We start from the raw sequence: 24583 nt of genomic DNA, 5'->3' as shown, positions 1-24583 counted from the left end.
CCAAGCCTTATATAAAGGACCTACAGCTAAAATCAGAGTAAATAGAGGACATTCAGATGCAGTGGCAATTTTTAGGGGAACGAGACAGGGTTGTCCCTCATTCCCCCTGCTATTTGCGCTATTTCTTGAGCCTTTTATACGAAGATTGGAGAGAAATAGAGAGTCGTGTAATTAAAATCTTGGCGTATGCAGACGACGTCGCCATACTCACCCCGAACCCGGATTTAGCTATCATTGAGGTTGAAAGGGAAGCTAGCATATTTGGGCAAATTTCGGGTTACAGTTTGAATAGATCTAAGACCCAGATAGTACATTTCTTGTACCGATTCTAGGGTGGCTATTTCTGCTATCTATTTAGGTATAGTAATAGCTGCAAATTTGGATACTCTCGTTGAGATCAATATAACCCCTCTGGTCCATAAAGTAAAAACGGATTTAGATAGAATTAATAACCTACATCTTTCTCTAGTAGGCTGCACCAACGTGCTAAAAATGAGTATTCTACCAAAGTTTCTTTATTTATTTAGAGCAATCCCCTTAATTTTCGAAGCCAAATGGTTTAATATACTGGAAGGTATCTTCAATAAGTTTATATGGGCCCATGGGAAAACTCGTAGGGCTTATAGATTTATGACCCTACCGAGAGACCGAGGCGGGTGGGGAGGCCCGGATTTTAGACTATTACTTGGCAACCGCCCTTCAATATATGCAGGGCCTAATTGGAGGAGGGGGGATGCTCCAGAAAACTGCTTCCTCATCTACAGATGTCTATGCAATTCTGTTGGGACAGGAGACAAAACACTGTTTTTTATACTATACTGATCTTGGGCACTTCAGAAGGAAGCAGTTTAGGACTCTCAACGCGGCCATAAATATATGGAAGGCTTTTCTGAAGAAGACGGGACTTGGTCGATTTAATAGATATGTTAAACTATATAACAATAAGTCGTTTCCCTCAGAAATTTTCTCAGACACAGTTATGGCCGCATGGAATCGAAAAGGAATCAAGCAAATTGGGGATTTAAGAGATGCTGTGGGTGTGGCACAGTTTGACGTACTTGTAAACAAATACGATTTAACTAGGAGAGACTAAGTATCTACAGGTTAGAAGCTTTTTGGGTGATAAACGGGGCGGCTTAGCAGGTTATAAGGCTAATGACTTCTTGGAGACATTAAATTACTGGCGGTGTACATACTATTAGGTCAGCATATGCGCTATTAGTTAAAACTAAAGTGGATGATCTGGATAAACATAGGCATAAGTGGGCTGAGAAGCTTGGAGGAGAAATTGAGGATTTTCAGGAGTCGCTTGATTTAGGTTGTAACATCTTATGCTCAGCTCCTCTACAATCCCAGCACTATAAAACCCTATTTTCACTATATCATACGCCTGCCAGAATTGCTAAATGGGGGGGGTATAGCTGGGATAAGCTGCCCTCGATGCAGCGCATTCGATGCAGTTATAGTTCATATGTTTGCCACCTGCCCTCAACTACATACTTTAATCGGGGATATAGAGGATTTTCTGGATAGGGCATTAGGGTTACAGATATCCGTATCTCCCTTACGGATTTTGTTCGGAATAGGTCACGATGGAAGTAGTAATGTAGAGAAGGAGTTTGTCTTTATGGCGGTGTATAGACTAACCTTAGCCAGGGCCTGGCTAGATAAATCCCTTCCGCCCATGCAAGTATGGTTAGCAAGTTTAATTGCTACATTTAATTTGGAAAAACCTATATATGCAAAAAAGGGTAGAGCAGGGAGAGCTCTGGGTATAAGAATTTGGGAGCCTTTAGCGCGGTGGAGGGACGGGATAGGGTAAGTGGGTAATATCTTAATCAGGATTCGGTTAGGTTTGTCTAGTTGGATTATATTTTGTATAAAATGTACAAAAGGTTTATGTTGTGCTAATGTTCAAATGAATGTATCAAATGTGCACCGTTGAAAGTATAATAAAAAAAAAAAAAATAAACAGCCGCTTGATATTTGTGCAATGATTAATGATTACCTTAAGTCTGATTTTCAAATAACAGTCTGATTATATGGGAGGAAATCCTTTAGTAGGTGTCTCTGAAACAAATAAGATGTGATAAGACAAAATCAAGTCCAATTAGGAATAAGTCCCCCCATTTAAAAGTGGTGAAGGGCTCAAACTTCCTTTCCATTTCATCCAAAAGGAAGACGTGGGGTCCAGTGAGCTCTTTCAAACGTTGGCTAAACGGGAGGTCCCACTTGCCTGCAAGGATTCCTGCAAAACAGGATTCAGACTCATTCGTCTCCGAGAATAGGGCACTCAGTAGCTGGAGGAAATCTCAATTGCCATAATGAGGATTTCACTCTACCTGATGTGGATATTCAGCTGGGAAAGCAATTGTCAGACGTGAGAATAAGCCCTGGAACTTTGTTATGAAGTCAGCAGAAATCAGCATTAAAGTTTTTTTGCAGTACCCCAACGGATTTATCAGTATCCTACCCTGAGGGTTCACTGACAAAATATCGAAACCACAAATACCGTGGGACATAAATACTGTGGCAACAATATCAAGTACAAAAATATTGTTATCCTATATGTATAACGTAATTAACGAGAATATCGAAAACAAATATTGCTATACACTAACCGCTTCGACGTGGCGCAAATACCCCCGCTGTGCGGGCAAACTCCACGCGTGCGCGGAACGGACAGCCCCCAGCCGTCCTCCGCACATGCCCACCGTGACGTCGGACGGCCTCCATGGAAGAGGTTAATATCAAGCACAAAAATATTGTTTAAGATAAACATAGTAAACAATAAATATATTGACAATAAACAGTAATATAAAGTAAGGATTGTTACTTACCCAGTAAGCATCTGTTCTTGGCCCGTAGAGCTGTAGAATCACATGCTTTGCATACCTCTGCCATCTAGTGTTGGGTCCGGATGTTTTGCAAGTGTTTTTTCTTCAAAGAAGTCTTTCAAGTCACGAGGTAAGGTGACTCCTCCCTTCGGTGATAGTGCGCATGGGCATCGACTCCATTGTTAGATTGTTTTCACGCAAGAGGGTGAGCATGGAGTATGTAAGTGTAGTAGAGATGTCCATGTGTATGAATGTATAAGTAAGAACTGCAACAACTATAGGTGACCGAGGAGGCGGGCGGGCGCATGTCAACTACAGCTCTTCGTGCCAAGCACAGATGCTTACAGGGTAAGTAACACAATCCGTTTGAGCTATGTGTGCTGTAGATACACATACTTTGCATAGACTATAAAGCAGGATACTCCCAAAGCGCCGGCTAACCTGTAAATTTTGCCGTTGTTTGAAAAAAGTGTTTTGAGCACTGCTTGGCTTACATTAGCTTGTTGGGGTGCTAACACATATACACAATAGTGTTTGGTAAATGTGTGTGGTGTAGACCATGTAGCTCCCTTCATGTGTCAGCTAGAGGGATGTTACCTAAAAAGGCCATAGTAGCCCCTATTGTGCAAGTGGAATGCGCTATAGAGGGTATAGATACAATTATTTTAGCTTATGCATAGCATGTTCGAATGCATTTGACAATCCAAATTTAGAGATGGGATCGCCTTTCTGAGGTGGAGCAAATGCAACAAACAGTTGATTTGTTTTGCAAAAATCTTTGGGCCTTTGTATGTGGTACAATAAGGCTCTTTTCACATCAAGCGCATGAAGAGCTCATTTTGCTACAGAATCAGGTTGAGGAAAAACACAGGTACCTCAACTGATTGGTTTGGATGAAAAACAGAAACTACTTTGGGAAGGAATTTGGGGTTGGTGCGAAAAACTACTATGTCTTTGTGGAGCTGAAAGAAGGGTTCTTCCAAGGTTAATGCATGTTTCTCACCAGCTCTCCTCAATGAAGTGATTGCAATGAGGAAAGCAACCTTCCATGAAAGAAACTGTTAAAGACAATTATGCAACGGTTCAAAAGGTGGACCCATAAACTTTGTAAGGACAATGTTAAGATTCCACACTGGTGCAGGGGGAATTCTTGATGGTCTTACCCTTTTAAAGCCTTCCATGAAGTCTTAGATTACTGGAACTGGAATAGTGATAAATGCTGTCTGTTTGGCAAATACGCAGGTACCGCTGCAAGGTGCAAACAAATAGATGTATAAGCCACTCCAGTTTGCTGTAAGTGCAACAGGTAATGTTTTGTATAGAAGCATCTAGAGGATTGATGATTTTGTTACTACAATAGACAACAAATCTTTTCCATTTTAATGCACAACAAGCTCTGGTAGTAGGCTGTCTTGCTTCCTTTAGAATAGTCATACAGTCTGGTGGTAGATTTAAATAACCAAACTCTATGACTTCAGGAGCCAGATCGATAAGTTTAGTTCTTTGGGATTTGGTTGTCTGATTTCTCCATGGTTCTGAGTGAGAAGCCTGGAGGTGAGAGGCAGCTTTTGATGTGGAACTAATGACAGCTCCAACAGGGTGGTGTACCATGGTTGACGGGCCCATGTGGGAGCTACCAGAATCAGAGTGAGGGATGTTTGTCTGAGCTTCAGAACCAGACATGGAATGAGTGGGAGAGACGGAAAAGCGTGGGCAAATACCCCTGACCAGTTCATCCATAGCCTTTTGAGAGTGGGTGTGGGAAGCTGGAGCCAAAGTTTGGAAAATTTTGCGTTGTCAATTGTGGCGAAAAAGTCTATTTGTGGGAATCCACATTGTTGGAAGTATGGAAGGAGAACTTGGGGATGAAGTTCCTACTCGTGAATTGCCGATCTCCTCAGCAGAAAGAGCAGCAAATCTGATTGTGCAAACCTGGAAGGTGTTCTGCCAGAAGATAAATCCTGTGATGGATTGCCCATTTCCAAATGGCTTGAGAGAGGCGTGACAGTTGGAGAGTGTGCCCCCACCCCTACTGTTTTTGTACATAGTACAAGTTGTCTGTGAAGACTAGGACAACTTTGCCTATGAGGTGTGTTTGAAGAGCTTTGTGCACTAGAAACACTGCTAGAACCTCTAGATAGTGGATGTGGAGACTTTTGTGCTTGTTGCTCCAAAGATCTTGGATTGTGTAATACTGGAGATGGGCATCCCAACCTGTCAGAGATGGATCTGCAGGGAGTACGATCTGTGGAATAGGGTCGATGAAAGGCCGCCCTTTTGATCATTTCTGTGGGTTCCACCACTGCAGAGAGCGATGGGTGCGGCTGTCTACCAACACTAGATCGGTTAATTTACCCAGCGACTGATTCCACTGACGTGCTAAGCACTCTTGCAGGGGAAGCATGTGGAGTCTTGCATGGGGTACAATTGTGATGCAAGACGCCATCATTCCCAGCAGTTGCATGAACAATCTGGCTGGTAATGTTTGGTTAGATTCAAACTGTAGTATCATAGACTGAATGTTGTGAATTCTGGGTACATTGGGAGAGGCTAGAGCTTTGAGAGTGTTGAGAGTGGCCCCTAGATATAACTCCATCTGTGAAGGATGTGATTTCTGTGCATTGGCTGTGAAGCCCAGTTGATGAAGTAGGTCTATTGTGGTCTCAGTGTGTTGTAACAGTTTTGGTAAGTGCTGGCTTTGATGAGCCAGTCGTCTTGTTAGGGGAAGACATGAATATGCTGTCTTCTGAGATGGGCTGCAACTACTACCAGACATTTGGTAAATACTCTGTGAGTAGTAGTCACTCCAAACGAGAGTACTTTGAACTGATAATGTTAGTCTGCTATTACAAATCTGAGGTATTTGCGATGAGCTGGATGAATTGGAATGTGAAAATATGCATCTTTTAAGTCTAGAGTAGACATAAAACCTCCCTTCAGTAAAAATAGAAGTACCTGTTGAAGAGTTACCATGTGGAAGTGCTCTGGCAGTATATATTTGTTTAACTCTCTGAGATGCAGAAAAAGGTCTTAAGGAGCTGTCCTTTTTGGGGATCAGAAAGTAGTGAGAGTAAACCCCTGACCGTTGGTACTGTAGTGGAACTGGTTCTATGGCTCCCTTTAGTAAGAGATCGCACAACTGCAAGTGGTCTGGCGACAATTTGTGAGAGCGAGGTGGAATGTTTGGAGGATTGGCAGTAAGCTCCAGGCAATAACAATGTTGGATATTCCAATCACCCATTTGTCAGTTATAGATTGCCAAATGGGGAGAAACTGGTGAAGTCTTCCCCCGACAGGTGTGGAATGGTCAGAGGGAAGCATCACTGCTTATTAGGTGAAGGGCAGTTAGGGGTGTGGTGCCCTTATCCCTGGCTTTGGAGTGGTTTCCTCTACACCCTCCTCTAAAAAAGCCTCTTGAGGTAGAGGATTGGTTATTACCTTTGTAAAAGAAAGAATTCTGGTCTGAGGGTGTGGTTTTCGATCCTGCTCGGCAAAAGGAGCGGCGAAAGGAGCCTCTGTTTGAAGGAGACTGGAGCGCTATGGTATCCTTTTTTCATTTCCTCAAGCGCATGATCGACCTCAGGACCAAAGAGATGTTCTTTGTCAAAGGGTGTTTTTAAAATAAATAGTTGGACTTCGGGTTTAAAGCCAGAAATCCTTAACCAAGCATGCCTTCTGAGTTGGACGCTAGTGTTGACTTCTCTAGCTGCGGTGTCAGCAGCATCTGGAGCACATCTTATTGAAGAATTGGAAATGAGCTTTCCTTCATGTACCAAGTCTTCTGCTTTTGCTTTATGCTCATCTGGGAGATACTGGAGCAATTGTTCCATTGCATTCCAGTGCGCCCTGTCGTATCTGGCTAAAAGGCCCTGTGTGTTTGCAATATGCCAGTGATTGGCAGCTTGAGCAGCTATGCGTTTGCCAGAAGCGTCTATTAGCTTGGATTCTTTATCCGGGGGAAGAGCGACCCCAGAGGTTTGCAAACTAGCTCGCTTGCAAGCATTGGACACTACCAGCGAGTCTAGTGGTAACTGGCCAATAATAGATACCGCTGGGGAGGGTTTATATTTTTTAATCGACTCAGAGTCGAGATGCGTGCAGGCACAGGATCTAAAAAATGTTGGCAGCGTGTCTCATCATACCTTTAAGCATAGGGAGTGTTTGGGTCGACCTGTGCGTGGATCCTAGTGTCTCAAAAAATCCTCTTCTAAGGATTCTTTCTGTAGTACCACCCCATAGTATTCTGCTGCCCTGGCAATGAGTTCCTGATAAGATACATTGTCATCAGGTGGAGGAGACCTGGTAGGTTACAGGTCTGGATCATTGTCTAATGGAGGGTCAATTGTGTAATCCTTCCATGGATCTACTGGTAATTGCATGTCCCCTCCTCAATATCATCCTTGTCAGGCTGAGATTGTGGAGAATCCCAAGGTGTGATGTGCAAAGGATTAAAGACGGAGAAGTGGGTGGAAGTGGAGGGAATGCTGGTGGTGAATGAAAAGGGCTGGTATCATCATTCTTCTTCTTTAAAGGGATTGTGTAATGACTGTCGTCATCAGGAAGCTTGTATTTGAGGTAGCTTGGAACGAATATGTCCTGTGACTGGGTTAATATAAAGTCTCTTTTGTTTGGGATCCAATTTTGGAGCAATAATGTCTAAATTTGGACTTTGAACCGGAGGGTTTCGGTTCCGAAGAGGATTTGGGCCGACTCGGTCCCAAGCTGGAAGGCTTGACTGGGTATTTCCGTGCTGAGCCGGAACGTAGGGCGTCGGAAACGTCATCTCAGTGCCGACCTAGGCCAGAAGGCAGAGGTGGTGCCGAAGCCTTAGGTTTTTTGGGAGTAGGCTGATGGCACAAGGGGTCTTCGGTACTCCTGTCACCCTGCCCCTGCAGAAGTTCTTCGACGTCGAGGTCTATCTCGAGCTCCGAATCCAACTCCGGCACGGAGAAGGCCTCTTCTTTCTCCACCGCTGATGAACCAATTTCTTCTTTCCTAGACTCTTCACCAAAGATATGCAGCGTGTCTTCGATGTTTTGGCGCTGCATTTCTCAACGTCGAGCCCGATGATCACAAAGGGTTTTCTTCGACTGAAATGATCTGCAAGTCTTCTTTGTGCTCCGGTGCAACCACAAGTTACACACCTGGTGTGTGTCAGTGCGCAAATACTTTGAGTGGCACTGAGCACAGAATTTGAAAGGAGTACGTTCCATCGACGAGAGCTGGACCAATGCGGTTAGGCCCGAAGGCCGTCCAAAAAGCTTTCTGATCGAAAATGTAGATTTCGTTGACCGAAAAGGTACGTGGAGAATTGGGAACGCGTAGGAAACATTACCGTCGAGGGTGGAGTGGATTGCACACCAAGGGGAACCCGAAGGTCGGTTACGAACTGGAGCGCAGCAATACACGTCCTAAACTGATGGCGGAAAAAAACAATGTAACAATGGAGTTGATGTCCATGCACACTATCACCGAAAGAAGGAGTCACCTTACCCCGTGACTGGAAAGACTTCTTCAAAGAAAAACAACTTGCAAACATCCGGACCCATAACTAGATGGCAGGAGTATGCACAGCATGTGTATATACAGCACACATGCCTCGAACATTAAATATATTTAAATAATTTAAAATTATATATAAATGTTATATTTATTTTAAAAAACTTATATGTGTACGTTTATTTAAACATGCATAATTCAAAACTATTAAAAGAATAATTAGTGACAATTTACACATTTTTTGTAAACTTAAAAAAAATGTATATATACACACACACATTACAAACTAAAATAAATTGGAAAACATTCTAAAAAAACATACCAAATTACTTAAAAGTAAACAAAAGTAAACAAAAGAAAAAATTACATTTGACTAGAAATATATTTCATATTCCAAACATTAATAAAAAAATACAGAATCCTAATATAGATTTAAACTATATAAATAAAACTATAAAATTGTTAGAATAATACATATACTATTCCCACTCCAATCTCTGCAACCGTAGGGAAATCGCTGGGCTGTGGGAAGAGTACAAATTACTATTTCCAATGCAGTCAGTGCAAAAATAGTAAGCGTTGGACTCAGGAGGGGTAACATTTACTATTCCCACTCCAGACTATGCAACAGTAGGTACAGAGTTGGATTACAGAGTGGTAAAATGTACTATTCCCACTCCAGTCAGTGCAACCGCAGAGAAAGTGTTGGATTGCGGCAGGGTAAAATTTACTACTCACACCAGTGTGTGCAACAGTAGAGAGTAGTTCACGTCAAACAAATAAAATATTTTAACAACTACATTAAATAAATATAAATGTTTAAATTTTAAATATATAATTTAATGAAAAAGTACATTTTACAATATTTAAATAACATTTTATATTAATACAAGTATAATTAAGATACCACAGTATATTTTCACAATTAAAATAACCAACAAATAAAGTTATTTACAACCAAAAAGCATAACAATTAGCATATATCTAAACTTAAATAGCTATTTAAGTTTATTTCTTAACCCCTTCTCTGCTCATGACGGAACCACTCCGTCATGAGCCACGGTTGCGCTGTGCTCATGACGGAGTGGTTCCGTCATGCTGCGGCCGTTGGCCGCCGCTCCGCCCACGCGGTGCTAATTCCCCGCCTGTGCGGGCGATTAGCGCAGTGGGCGGAGACGTGACGGAACCACTCTGTCATGAGCACAGCGCCACCGCGCTGCCCCCAAACCCACCCCAGCGCCGCGGCGGAATTCCTGCCGCGGCAAAGGGGTTAAATAACTTCCCACCCTGTACCTCCACAAAGTAAACACCCACCGCAAATGTATCATAATTACACATTTTACTGTATTAGCAAATAAACAATAGTAATTAACTAAAAAAAAAATTATATTTAAGTTCCCACCCTTTATTCCTAGACACCCAACAAAGCGTACCTAATAAATATTTAAAAAAATCTTAATTACATAATTATCAAGTAACTAATAAATTATGTATAATGACCTTCTCACCCTTTACCATACAAACACAACTTGCGCCTCATAACAATAAAAAACTTGGATAATTTACATAATTATCAACTAAACAATTAGTCATAATTAACATTATTATAATTTCCTTCACACCCTTACCCATACAAAAACCACAACCAAAAGTATGAATAAAAATTTAATTAATTGCATAATTTACATAATCAATTAAATAATTAATATGAATTCTATGTCCGGACCGGAGATGAGGATTATGCTTTACTCTCTTCGCTTTATTAAATAGCAGCCTTTGAAACAAACATTTCTTTAAGCTTCAACATAAAGCAAAGAAAAAATGAACAGTCCCAAAAGTCTCTGGGAAGGACATCATAACGTAACCAATAAGAGTCCAACAGTAGTATCCATCCATGGCCAATCAGGGTCCACATGAGGGTGTAATAGTCCTCTCTCCATACTGATCCCCTTCTTCGCAGCTCTCTGCCCCAGTTAAGTGCTTCTAATCTATTCCTCCCTACTTGGGCTTGCGAGTGTGTTTTTTGGTTGTTGCTGCCGTGATAATGTACTGCTTGATAATTGACTTTTATTAATAGCGTTTCCGTTTGTTGTGCTGGTCACTGGAGCGTCTCTCGCTCCTTTGCGACCGTTCATTGTGGTGCTGCGGTGACAGACCTCCGCCCGTTTCTCGGCTCCTCTTGCGCGAAAGTCCTGTCATTTTCAACTGTCAGGACCGAGCACGTGCAGGGAGCTGGAGCCGCCACAAGCCTTGCCTGAGAGGCAGACACCCTGTGAAAGGGGTCTGTATGTTTAAAAACCTGACTGCTCTGCGAACAGGGGCTGTATTTGTGTTTAGCCCGACAGGCCCTTTTCTTTTGCCAATTTCACGGACTGCGAAGGTCAATAGAGGAACACATGTCCTCAGGCTTCTTTCCCCCCCCAATAACAGTGGCACCAGGGGAGCAGTGTTCCAGGGGCAAATACCCCTATTGTGCGGCTCTGCCCACACTAATAGTAACTGGAACCCAGTCGTTAAACAGCAGACTTTGTCTGCCATATAAATCTCCCCTAGTGTGAGGGGCTGTTGCATGAGTGACAGTTGAGGCATTGACAGTGGGATTAGATCTTTGCCTGCTCATTTTCCTTTAGGCGCATTACCCAGACAGTCATGGAAGCCTCCGAAGAGAGTTATGAATACCCCTTAGACAATCTTCCATTGTATGACAACGGTAGATGCCTCCATTTACCGCGCAGTAGACGAAGCCATAGCTCCCATGGAGGAGAGTCTTGCTCAACGTATTGCCCGTGAGTGCACAAAGAGATGCCCTCCAGCACCTGTTGAGCCTAACCCTCTTGTTCCACCAGATCCAGTTAATGCCGATGCAACACCAGTGAAACGTCCTAGAGAGAACGGGGTGGATGTGGATGCATTTGAAAGCTTAAGGCAAGCCTTTATGGTAAAGTCCCTGCCTACTTCATCGCCCTCGGAAGCAGAACCCCAAGGAGTAGGCCCTCCCTCCCATCCCCAGACCTCCAGGAGGACGACCCCTCTGATGAGAAAGCAGGCTCATCCAGACCTTGTCTACCCCCTCCCCATACTGAAGAACCAGTTGAGACCACTCAATCTGATATGCTAGACCCCAATTAGATTTTGCCCTTCCGATGGGCTGAGTGGGTCCCATGCGTCAAGGTGGTGCAATATGTGGCCTACAGACTGCGTAAACCACTCGAGAAGGAGGCACGTAGTTGCCTCAAGGCGGAATGTTCTAGTCCCTCATTGGAGGGAAAAGCGGCGCAAACGCCTGATATTGATCAAAAGATGGCCACTTTTCTGGCAATGTTTGTCAAGGATCCGAAGAAAGGAATTAATCAGGCTTGCCAGGATAAGCTTCTGGATATGGTGGGCCCCCCTGACCAAGATCCTTGACATGGCTGAGGACGCCAAGTCTTCGGGCGCCATGATTTCCCCAGAAGCGCTCTCGGGGTGAGTGCACAGGGCAATTATCTTTCTAGGTTATGCCAACTGTGCACTGTCCACGGAGCGCAGACAGTCACTGCTTATCAAGGTAGACCTGAAGCTTGGTGACCTAGCCGCCTCAGAGGCAGGGGCAGTGGCCCAGGGAGGACTGTTTGGGGAACCTTTCATCAAGGAACTTGCCAAATTCGTTAATACATATATCTCCCTTGATAAGGCCCAGAGTTCAATAAAAAAGATTTTCTCCCCCGGGTTTTCCAAGGGGCCGGCCGTGACCAATCGGTCGACTGAGGTATCGCCCAACCCTACTACCAGAGGGCAAGGCTCCAGGCATGGTAACGGTTACCAAGACCAAACATGCTTTGCAAATTTCTACCCTACCAGAGGTCAGCGCTTCCGAGAAGAGGACAGAAGGGATAATCCACCAATCATAATGCCGGTGGATGTACAACCTTCTTCCGAGATTCAAGTGGGGGTGTGACTAGCTGGCTTTGCCAGAGAACAGCGAAATTTAACGGCAGATGCATGAGTCTTGCAAGGCTTACAGATAGAATTCTATGGAACTCCATGCCAAAGGGCCAGGCCGCGTCCGATTCAGTTCTCTGCAGAGGAAACAAACATAATAGACGCAGAGATTCAAGACTTACTATCCAAACGTGCAATTCTGCGTACCGCCATTCATCCACTTGGGTTTGTCAGCAATATTTTCCTAGTGGACAAAGCCGATGGGGTCGACGTCCTGTAATAAATTAAAAAGAATTCAACGAATGGCTGGTATATCGCCATTTCAAAATGGAGGGAATCCACCTCCTGCGTCCCTCAGATTGGATGGCCTGCTGCGATCAAGGATGCGTACCTGGTGATACCCATTTTTCCACTACATCGTCGCTTCATACAGTTCCTGTGGTGCCAGCAGGCGTTCAAGTTTTTGAGTCTGCCCTCAGCTTCTTGGTGTTTCACCACAGTTCTCAAACCCGTGGTGGAGCACCTTCAAGCGGGAGGCATCCACCTTATCGTTTATCTCGACGACATGCTTACCATGGCACAGTTCCAGACTCAGCTGTCATGTCACCTGCAGACCGCAGTGGACCTCTTGGAGGGCTTGGGGTTTGAAATAAACGAAGGAAAATCCCTCCTGGTTCCATCCAGGTCAGCGGTTTTCTTGGGGTTCACGATCAACACCGTAACTTCCACCCTCAGGTTACCTTCTCGGAAAATGACAAAAATAAGACACGAGTTACGCCTCACATTGGCCAGACCTCGGACTTCTCTGCAACAGATTGATCGCTTTGTAGGTCTCCTATCCTCCTCTATCCAGGCCATATTTCCAGGGACTTTACATAATCAAGCCCTGCAGCGGCTCAAGGTAACTCATCTCCGGAAGGGTCTTACGTATTCCCACCTGAGAGATTCCAGCTTGTGGAAGTGAGATACGGAAGTGTTTGCAAGGCTAAATGCAAGATGGGGTCCATTCTCAGTTTACCTGTTTGCATCCCGCTTGGATCATCAGCTGCCCCGGTTCTTCAGCTGGAGACCGGACCCACTGGCGACCGCAACGGATGCCTTTCTGCAAGATTGGGCACACGAACAGGGATATACTTTCCCACCCTTCGCCATGATCACCCGGACAACGGCTCAGATCAGATGCCAGTGGGCCGACGTGGTTTTGATCACCCCGATTTGGAGATCTCAAGTGTGGTTTCTGGTTCTACTGAAAGTTTCCTGGGATTCTCCAATCCAACTCCCCCTGTTTCCTCATCTCTTTCTCAATCCGGACAGGGTTCCCTACCAGTTAGGCCTCGACGGTGCCCTCACCCTGATGGCGAGCCGGAATACAGGGGCCGATGGCCAGTCCCAGGACATTCGAGCAAGGCTCAGAACCTCCTTGACAAGGCTTGGGCGGACCGCACAGTCAAGGGGTACACGTCAGCATGGACCCGATGGACACGTTGTCTGCAACGGGGTTGCAGGTAGCCAACTTCTTAGCAGAGCTAGCAATGGAAGCCCTATATCGATCCGTAAATACCTTCAACTCAGCAATATCTGTCAGACATAACCCAGTCGACAGACCCGGTGGGTGAGCATGTTCTTCGGGGAATTAGGCTCACTGCCACCATCGCAGAGGTATTCAGCACTTTGGGATGTTAACAGAGTACTAAACCTCTTCCTTTCTTGGCAAACAAATAGATTCTTATCACATAAGGAGTTGTCTGCCAAATTGACAACGTTGCTGTGTTTAATCTCCTGCAGAAGAGTCTCTGATGTTCGGGCCCTGGATATAACGGGCAGAATATTTTCACCTTCTGGGGTATCTTTCACAGTGACGAGAAGGACCAAAACTAATACAAGGATTATAGAATATCCAGCTTCCCTGACTCTCCAAAACTCTACGTAGTCAGGTGCCTCAAGGAATACAAACTGATGTCGGAAGAATATCGCCCTACGGGCGAGACAGCTTCTAATTGCATTAAAGAAACCGCATTTGGCATTCTCCTCGCCCACAATTGCAAGATGGGTCATGCAGGAGGCAGGCATCAACTTGACCATGTTTGGAGCCCATTCTACCAGGGAAGCAATGGCATCTAAAGCCTTCTCCTTGGGGGCAGGGTTAGAGGACATTATGAATGACGCAGATTGGTCGGCAGATTCTATATCTAAGAGATTCTACTTCAAGTTGGTGCTGGATATGGCTCATTTAGTAGTAAACAAGCTTTAAGCCAGCATAATCCTCGCCTCCTGACAGACTGAAAATTGTTCCTAGCTCTCGTGTAGGAATGTTTCAATTCTATCAAGGTCGCGGAGGCGAGGATCATCCCACCCGGCGAGAATTCATTTCTCTTCATCGAGGACCCGACCTAAGAAGCAAGTAAAGCATTTAGAATGGACTTATAGACCTAAACAGACAGTCACTGTAATGCTTTCTCTAGCTTATTGTCTGTGCGACATGTTCCGTACTCAGAGTATCCCTGATCCGTCTCGTTTATTCTTAGCTTCGGATGGATCCAAGTCGGACCAATAAGATAATCACAGTGGCATGACTCATGCGAAGAAAGAGGGAGATCAGTTTGGAGAGAAGACAATTACACCCTCATGTGGACCCTGATTGGCCATGGATGGATACTACTGTGGACTCTCATTGTTATTTTTTCTTCGCTTTATGTTGAAGCTTAAAGAAATGTTTATTTGAAAGGCTGCTATTTAATAAAGTGAAGAGTAAACCATAATCCTTGCCTCGGTGTCCTTATTATTAAAACTTTCCTACACGAGAGCTAGGAACAATTTTCATCAATTATAATTTACTTCCCACCCTGTACCCATATAAACCCCACAATCCGCTACAGCACTAATACAAATAAACTATTAAATGAAATTTAAAAACTACAAATTTACAAACTATATTTAAAACAATTATACAACCAAATTTATAACATACACATTTAAAATATATACTAAAATACATAAAAAGATATTAACGACATTTTTGTAAACAATATTAACAGATATTTTTAACACCGATATTAACTCGATATTTCTGCTCCTCAATATTTTATTTCGATATTTTGTATGAACACTGACCATGAAATTTCAGCCACGCTGGATTTTGAGCTACTTGGGAGCCTTTCCTGTAAACTTTCTGGGCATTATGTTGAATATTCAGAATGTCTCAAATGCCTGGAAAGAATTGTTTTATCTATTCTCACTTTACTAGAAAAATATGTTAATAGTTCTGATTATATCCAAGATACTATTTTAACAATCCTGAAGGTTTTGGTGGTGGTAAAATAAGATGAGGACTCTACAAACTGGGTTTCAAAGTTGATAAGAGTGAGAGGGGGAAGGCAATCCCCCTAATTCGGTTTTAGATGTCCCTCTGAAGAAGCCTACAAAGAGAATGGTGAGCTACCAGTTGGTAAACCAGAGTGTCTAGGGATGGATGACTCAGAACACCCAGGCCAATCACTCTTTTAAAGATTTTGGGATCCAAGTTGGTAAACATCAGTGCAAGATGTTATGCTGTATTATTTAAAAAACTGCAGAGTGAGGACAGTTCTGTTTATTCCTGAATGTTTTTGATCCCTGTTCACGATCCAGCAGTTGTAAGTTCTGTGGAATCAAACAATACTCTAGAATGGACACCTTTCCTATTTTTAAGTTTAAAGAATCTAGTAAAGTGAATATGGTAGATGCTCATAATCGTACTCCGCTAGGAGACCAGAAAAAAAAAAAAGACTGCTCACTTTGAAAAAAGAAAACAACAATCTCTACGAAACATCCAAGGAAACTTCTTTTTTAGGAAAAGGTAGAAGTGTTTCCAGAGAAGCAGGTGTTAAAAAATAATGAAGCCCACCGAAGCACATTATTCAAAGCAAGAGTCTATTACCATTTACCCTCTCGAAATAGGTGTTGAGGTCTTAGATCCTGACAATCAGCATCCTGCTTCTAGTCAGTTGTCAGTCACAGTCAATCCATCGGCTAGACCCTTTTGCTGCGACTCAAAAAACCTTACTAACTAATGTTCATTGGGAGGGTGGGGGTAAGGTTTGGGTCTTGTCCAGGGACCACACTAGGGGTTCCATAGTGCTCTATGAGGTTGGCCTTGGGTTTTTGAACTGTTGATACTATGTTATTAGTCATGTCCAAATGTACATTCTACTGTGCTGAGCATGTTTGAAATAAAAAGAATCAAAAATAAATAACCTTACTAACCTCATCAAAGCCAGGGAAAACGGTGTAAAATCTTCCTAGCTGACTGTAACAATCTCTAAGCTTGCTTTTGTGGCAGTGTTTTATTATAATATAATTTTGATCGCTTGTTTTTAGCATCATGTTTTACTGACAATGCGAATCTTAGGGTGGTTCAAAGTAATGATATGGCACTTGTTAAGATATCTCATTTTACCATGGTAAACAATGCAAGATTGTTTTTTCAATCTATTGCAGTAGCTAATTTGATTCTACAAAAATAGTGATATTTTTCCAATGTAGAGGAATTGATGTCATACCAGTCCTTTGCAAAAGGACAAGATATGAGCCAAAGTTTGATAGTATAATAATGCTCCCCTCTGAAGAGTGTTACTCCCTGCCGGGGAGTAAGATCCTACGTCTCTTGGTAATGAATGGAGGGAGGCATGTTCCTAAGCGTGATACTACAGGTTTAAGATCCTCTTCGTCAACAGAGGACGAATTGGTTGGCAGGTACCCTTAATTCGTGCTTTTGGTCTGATGTTTAAACCCTACAGTTAACAATAGTCAAAAAATAGCTTCTGGAATGCCGATGGCTTACTGAATATCCCAGACAAAATGGATTTTCTAAACACTCTGAAAGCTGATGTGAGCTGCATTCAGTAAACGTGGTGTACTTCTGATTTAGTTTCAGATCATTATGTTTTAGTTGTTATGCTGCACCCTCAAAAAGAGGATAGCCTAGAGGTCGCATAGCTATTTTATTAACCCCTTCGACGCACATGACGGAACGGTTCCGTCATGCACGTCGGTTGCGCTGTGCGCATGACAGAACCTTTCTGTCATGGCCCTGCCCGCGCAAGGAACCTTCAGCGTGGCGCGGAAATCCGCGCCGCGCTGAAGGGGTTAAATGATAGTCTCAACTGGAACTACTATAGTATTTCCGACAGTACAAATTATTTTCAGGCTGTAAACATTATTCCAACTCAGGTAAAATGCAAGGGATTCTATTCTAATTGTACATGTTTATTTCCCCCTGGATCCCCTTTATAATAAAATGCCTCCCGCACTGTGTTCCTTCATAAAATAAGTCACGGATCGGGGGTGGATATCAAGGTCATTTTAGTTGGTGATGTGAATTGTAAAGTTTCTAACAATGTTATCTGCCTGTATGTGGATGTAGAAAGAGAAGAAGGATTACAAATTTCAAACCTCCATTTCTATCAAAAATAAAAACAGATAGAAGAGGACTGGTATTTCTGGATCTTCTAAGAAAAAATGACTATTTGAAAGCAAATGGTAGGTTTGATCACTATTCCCCTGTTCCCTTCACTCCTAAAACTTCAACTGGTGGTACCATAATGGACTATCTTACGGTGTCCTATTTAGCCTTTAGTGTCTGGCCTGATTTAAAATTTTTAGATAGCCCTATTGGTGACCATAGAGCTTTTGTTTTCTCTATAGAGCTCAGAATGGCCCTAGTGGGGCCGAGTAAACTTAAAAGGGGCACCATTCGTTTTAATAAGAGCTCAGGTAGATGCTACTGGTTTCCAGCCAGGATTCGCAAGCTGAAAGACCTTCTAGAAAAGACCTCCAGTAGCATAGGTGCCTGGCTACCTGACGTTATTTATTTTCTCATTTTATGAAACAATTTGCAAGTAGGGACTATTAGGTTTGTACCAGGCCATCTCATAACGCACATACTAGGTCATTCTTGGCTTATACAATGTCATCTCGGAACGCCTCACAATAACCTATCCTTATCTTGAACACAGAAATAAATAGACTGGTTAGGACACATTTCATCTAATTCTCACTTGATAAAGTTAAATTAGATGACATCTGAAAGGTGGACAAAACAAAACATGAATCAGATTATAAATGGATTGGTTTTAGAGAGACATTGTATTCCAAGTAAGAAAATTCTGGTAGAATACCGCATACTTTTGTGGAATAATGGTTAGTTCCAGCCCCTTGCCCATTAGGGAAGACCTATGGAGTAGCTTTATCTCGGAGCTATATGCTACCAAACCTACTATGAAGATGTTGTTTTGGGAGACTATCCTCCTAGCCATAAGAGGGGGACAGTGAGTTATGGTCCACCCTCTAGAGCTGAGATTGTGACCTCAATACGTTCTTTGAGAACCTCTGGAGCAATGGGTCCAGACGAAGTCCCTATCTCGGTTTTAAAAAGTAAAGCCAATCTTTTGGCAACCATTTTATCTCCAGTCTTTGAATATTGTTATGACAAATTCATTATTCTTGTACTGGGAGTGTAATTATCCTACTTTTTAAAAAGGGAGACTGTAATCTCATAATTATCAACAAATTGCTTTGTTTGATGCTGTGGGTAAGGTCTTCACTAAAGGTCTTCTAGATCCTTTTCCAACGTGGGTTAGTGAGGCATCCATAATACCATTAGAGCAGATGGGCTTATCCAAAAACCACGGCACCATGGACAATACTGCAGCCCTGCAATTTATTGCAGAAAAATATGGGTATGGCAGAGATTACCCAGTTTATGCAGCTTTTATCTACTTTCTACAGCATTCAATAAAGTTGATCATACTACTTTATGGAAAAAGCTGTATGAACTGGGTATTCCCCAGGACCTTATTATGCTTAATTCTTGCCTTGCACTCTTCTACATAGTGTCCGGTCCTGTTGGGAGGGGACTGGGTTGAAGCAGGGCTGCATGCTGGCCGCACTGTTATATTATTTTTATATATTCGATTTACCAGCTGCATTTGGGTAATGGTTCAGGATATCCTCTGGGTATTGTGGGTCGCTCAGTGGCCTGCCTGCTATACGCAGATGATATAATAGTTCTTGATTTTATGCTTAAGAAGGTTTAAATAAACGCCATGCTGCTGTACAGCAGTACGCAGGGCCTCATCTTCTGAAAATTAACATTGCTAAAAGCAAAGTCTAATATTTTCGGCGCAAAAGTCTGCACAACTACTTTAATTACTCCTGGTACCTTGGCAGAGATAAATTGGAGACTGTGAATTCTTAGAAATGTTTAGGGAAAGTTGTGTGTAGCATGTTAAATGATTCGGTGGATATTTTAAACAGCATCTGTAAAGCTTAATCCCAGATTAAGGGGTTCGGTGCATTTTATGGAGCAATAGGGAGGAGGCATTGTTCCCACTTACTATATTTAAATCCGAAATCTTGGTTACTTTATTGTATGCTGTAAAAGTAACCGATGTTGGCAAACGTAACAAACTTGAAGGGCAAATTTTGACGAACATGGGCAGAATCAATACCCTATCAGCAGTTGCAGCCTTACAACTTGAATTTTGGTTAAAAAGTTCCTTTGTGCAAGGTCTGGTGGGAGTGGTTCTTTAGGGACATTGTTTATTGAGAAGCGGTTCTAACTCATTAAGTTATATGTGTGTATAGAGATTTTTGCGATAAAAAAAGGAAAAATCCACATGTCAGGAATTTCTCATATATTTTACTCTTGTTAACTTAGACTTGAGTCATGTATCGTCTATGTCTGTAATGCAGTTTAAAGCACATCTTAACTTGACCTCTTCTTACTTAAGTTTCCAACTGAACACCGAGATTTGGGGTAAAAATAGAATAGCTTGAGATGGTAAGGCATTCTTGTATTTTGGAAAAAGCGCAACAATATTTGGCCTGAAATATGGATAACTGTCAGGCGCTTTTGGTTATTACTACGTTTAAATAGGGTATCATTAAAGGATTTACCCTTCAAATGGTAGAAATCATCAAATGTATGCAATCTTTTACAATAATGGTGTCCAAGAGTTGAAACACGTGTTTTTTGTTTGTCCCTTCTTGTTATTATATCGATGCAATTTTATGAGACCCTTGTTCTTACAATATCAAGTATGAAAGACAGCGGATTCTATACAACTGTTATTTCCTCTTCCTAAACAAATGTTTTGTATATGAGGCTAACTTTAAAAAAATGTTTTTTTAAATCTGTCTTGACTTTTTAATGTAGTTTTATGCTTTTAGACCATGAATTTGATTGTACCATTGTGTATGATTGAAAAGGTGTTACTTATCCGTAACATTTTGTTATTACATTGTCATACCTCTATGAGATTTGTCCTTAAATCAAACATCAACCTTGAACGACAGCTTTTGCCAGTCAGCAATTATTTCATACTCATAATGAATAGATTTTTGCCCGCATTTTTATGATCTTAAATGCTTCTTAAATCAGCATTTAATTTTTTTTTCATAAGCTTCTTAGATCATAAATTTACCATGGTGGTTTCTTTTTTAACCTTTTTGATCTATTATGTATGTGCGGTATTTATTTCACGTGACCTCATTTGAGTTCCAAATCATGAATGAATAAATAAATTAGAAATAAATAGGGACAATTTATGGCTCAATCCTTTATAAAATTATGCTCTTTGAGAGCTTAGCTCTTGAGGATGGTATACGATAATGTATAGATATTCTGTCTTAATTTAAGCCACTTGTAATTTAAATGGTAACTTCTGTCTAGGACGGGAACTTTCACAAAATTAGCTATTTAATGTATACTATCAGATTTTGTGTGAATAGGTGCCACATTTTATATTCTGTTTCTGTCTTTATCAGATAGAGCTCCAGTCATCGTATAAGACTGATAATATACTTGAAAGGAGGAACATGGTGGAAAAGGAAAAGATGTGAATGGTGGAAGTGGGCAACAATGTATACAGTTTGATAAATAATAAGCCAGGTCAAATACCAGCCAGATAAAGAAAATAAACTAGTGTGCCACATAATGAGTTAACCAACAAATGGTCATAAGCTGTGAAGCAATAGGCGGATGAACTTCAAGGAAGTCTGCAACACGAACAGCCCACAAATAAGCGTTGTATGGCTTACACTTATGTAATAGAAAACTAAAATATGCAAATAATTAGGTTTTGTTATTTTAAATTTCATTTAATTTACCTGGCTTCATCACGCTTTTGCTCAACCTCAGCCTCCAGTTGCAGCTTTCGGATTCGTGCCTCCTCTGCCTTACGTTGTTGCTTTAGAAGGAACGCTGCACGCTTCTTTGCCAGCTCATCTTCAGCTTTTTTATCATCCTAAAAATTGCAAAATTGATACAGTGAATTGCTTGCATATATACAGGGTATAACACAACAAAGAAGACTTCCAAGTAATTATTTTGGTCACCCAAGAATTCGTTCAAATGTTTACCAATCTCAAAAATGCTGAATACAAATAAAGGTATAGCAACTTTAACTTGTATAATTTTCACTTCACAAGATTTGAAAACCTGTTCTTTTTAACTTGGTATTATGATTGAGAAAAGACTCCTCGATTAGAAAATAAACCTGAACAGTGTGTGCAATCACAGGTTTAGTGTGGTATATTTAAAAAATGTAGGTAAATAGCAGATGCACATATACATACAGCAACAGTGCTGGAAATGTAATCAATTACAGTGTGCCACTATTACAGACCTTATACTGACCTCAAATAAAATATCACACGGATAGTCAGTTGACATTTTAAGAAAATGCACGTCGTCCACTTTTCTTAACTCATTACATATTCACATTTTGTTTGTATGTCATTGGTGGTTCTAAGGAAGGTGCGATTACAAAAATGTTTGCTGCTTGTTATTGGATTCACATTGCAACAAAATATTTTCAACAATTTTCAAGTGAGTTAGTAAATGCACTATGATAACTAAAAATCCAGGCTTTTCACTCAACATTTGGAGTGCTGTAATTTTTCCTTTTAATGCAACTTTGCTCTCACAAGAAACCCGTTGATTTAAGAGTAAACTATTGGTCTTTAGCACCTAGAGAAAACATGTACATTGGGTGCCATATAATCAGGTGATCATCATTACAGTTTGTAATCTATCCACCATGTAATTATCGGGTACTGCTTATAGCGATCAGATTTTACATTATTTATAATAAACTAACATTCACTATTCAATGCATTAGTGCCTGAAAAGGTTATGCTAAATACAATCTCTAATTATTTTCTATGGCAGGGAATTCAATTTGGGGATATCATCAATTCGTTTCTGAAAAAGAGGTATCTTAGGCTCGCTGTACATTAAATATGTTAAATAACGTGTACTCAAAAATTGCTAAATATTGATTAACAGGGTTGATAAGCATGAAACAAAAATAGTGGTATATGACAAGGCCAAGAAGGATCTCACATGATAATAAAAATAAAGGACAAGGTAAGTGCTAGTGCACATCCCTAGTTAAGGCAAAATAGAATACCAGATTGTTAACAAAAGTAATTGAGCCAAGTATGCAGATAAAGGTGGTTAGCCATTTTAAAGAGAAGACGAAGCCGCTTCTACAGATCAATGACTAACCTCTGCAACTCATATTTCTCAATCCTCCACATTCAACACTGGTTTAAGGTGAGAGCTTGGAATGAAAACCAATGAAGACATTGTGAAATATTATCCAACTAAAGTGAATGCAACTTGAAGAGAATATTATGTGAGGCCCACATGGCTGCACTACACAACTCAGAAATTAGAAAACATCCTTCAAAGAGTTATTTGCTCTGACACAGTGGTTATTGACTATATAAAAAAGGCAGCATATTCCAATAAATGCTGATGTCTATGATATAATCCACAGTGTGAAATGCGGAGATTAACAATATCAACAAACTGAGGGGAGAGACTAAAGGAATCCTCCCTTTTATGGCAAATTCTGACGTGATGAATGTAAATGAAAAAACAGTTGGTATAAGGCATGGCTTAATGGAAGAGATTGTAGAGCAAATGAAGTTGAATTTTTATTTCCGTACTGGCCTAAATGGAAAGGTACTAACATTTTGTGAAGGTGTGGCAGATCCTAGGTTCAATTATCAAAATTATCTCCACTTCAGACATCAAGCTTTTTGTAAATAAAGTCTAGCTTTAAGAATATGTATTGCCCTAAAAGGCAGCAGCTGAAGGGTCTGGCTTCAAACCAAAGAGATATTCGGTTGTGAGGTAGTATCAAGTTTCTCTAGTTAGAAGGACACAAGGTGTCTATAGCTTGAAAGTCTCACCTATTGGCAGTTGATGTAGGTAAATGAACCAGAATAGCCTTGTTAAAACTGGAGCTAAAAAGTTCACATTGTATACTTCTCCCATCATCCTGGTAAACAACCTTTGCAAAAGGTGAAAGTGTGTAAAGGCCAAGGAAATGAGAACATGCGATTGCATGAACATGGGAAACAGCCTTTACAATGCATTACCTTTACCACATATATTCCTTTACCAAGCAAGTCTTTATGATAGCATATGCCTTTACAGTAAGACTAAGTATATATGAGGCAAGTGAAACTACATATCTATTAGTAATTAGGGTAAGGGTGTTTTATGGGTTTAGCAGTGAGTTTGGGGTGGTAAAGCTCTATTTAGGGTTTAGGGGTGGGTAAGGGTGAGTTTAAAGGTGGGTGAGAGTGTGGGGTGGTAAGGATATTTTTAGGGTTATGGGGTGGGTATGGGTTTTGGGTAGTAAATGTGTTTTTATGACTCAGCGTGCTTACGGGTATTGGGTGGCAACGGTGCTTTTTGGGTTTAGTGGTTGGTAGGGGTATTGGGTGTTAATTATGTTTTTAGGGTTTAGGGGTGTGTAAGGCTATTGGATGGTAATGATATTTTTAGGGTTTAGTGGTTAGGGGTCAATAAGGGAATAAATGTGTGTGTGTATATTTATATTCACTGAAAAAAACAAAGGTTACAGGGACGGTATAGTTCGGTAATAGAATTAGAAAAACCATAGAAATTCACAGAAAAAAACCCCAAAGGTTACAGGGATGTTCTAGTTGGGCTCCAATTTCATTGGTACAAAACCATTTGTTTTTTTCAGTGAATTTCTACGTTTAAAAAAAAATAATTCCTAACTATAACCTCCCTGTAATCTTTGTTTTTTTAAGTGAATTTCTATGTTTTTTTTTTTTGTTTTTTTTTTTTTTTAACTACTAGGGGCGTTTGCAGGGTAGTGGAGAAAGGGGGCGGGCCACGGATGAGCTCTCCACAACAACTGAGAACAGATTTCTGACTCAAGATATCGTAATGTTGAGGAACCTTCTGTGGCTATGGACACCATGGCCAGTGTTAAACGATTCATAACTTTGAGTTAAGCGGG

At 41.4% G+C, this 24583-nt stretch overlaps 1 protein-coding gene across 1 annotated transcript in view; it reads right to left on the bottom strand.

The window, feature by feature from the left end:
* CAMSAP1 (calmodulin regulated spectrin associated protein 1) overlaps positions 1-24583 on the bottom strand; it is a 484517-nt gene that overhangs the window by 82110 nt on the left and 377824 nt on the right. The window contains exon 13 of the mRNA XM_085613485.1: positions 21405-21541. Within this exon, the coding sequence (XP_085469611.1) occupies positions 21405-21541 (137 nt within the window). The remainder of the gene's footprint in view (positions 1-21404; positions 21542-24583) is intronic.

The sequence above is a fragment of the Triturus cristatus genome, chromosome 1_2 (assembly GCF_964204655.1).
Source record: "Triturus cristatus chromosome 1_2, aTriCri1.1, whole genome shotgun sequence".
Lineage (NCBI taxonomy): Eukaryota > Metazoa > Chordata > Amphibia > Caudata > Salamandridae > Triturus > Triturus cristatus.
This window is presented reverse-complemented; position numbering and strand designations above follow the sequence as displayed.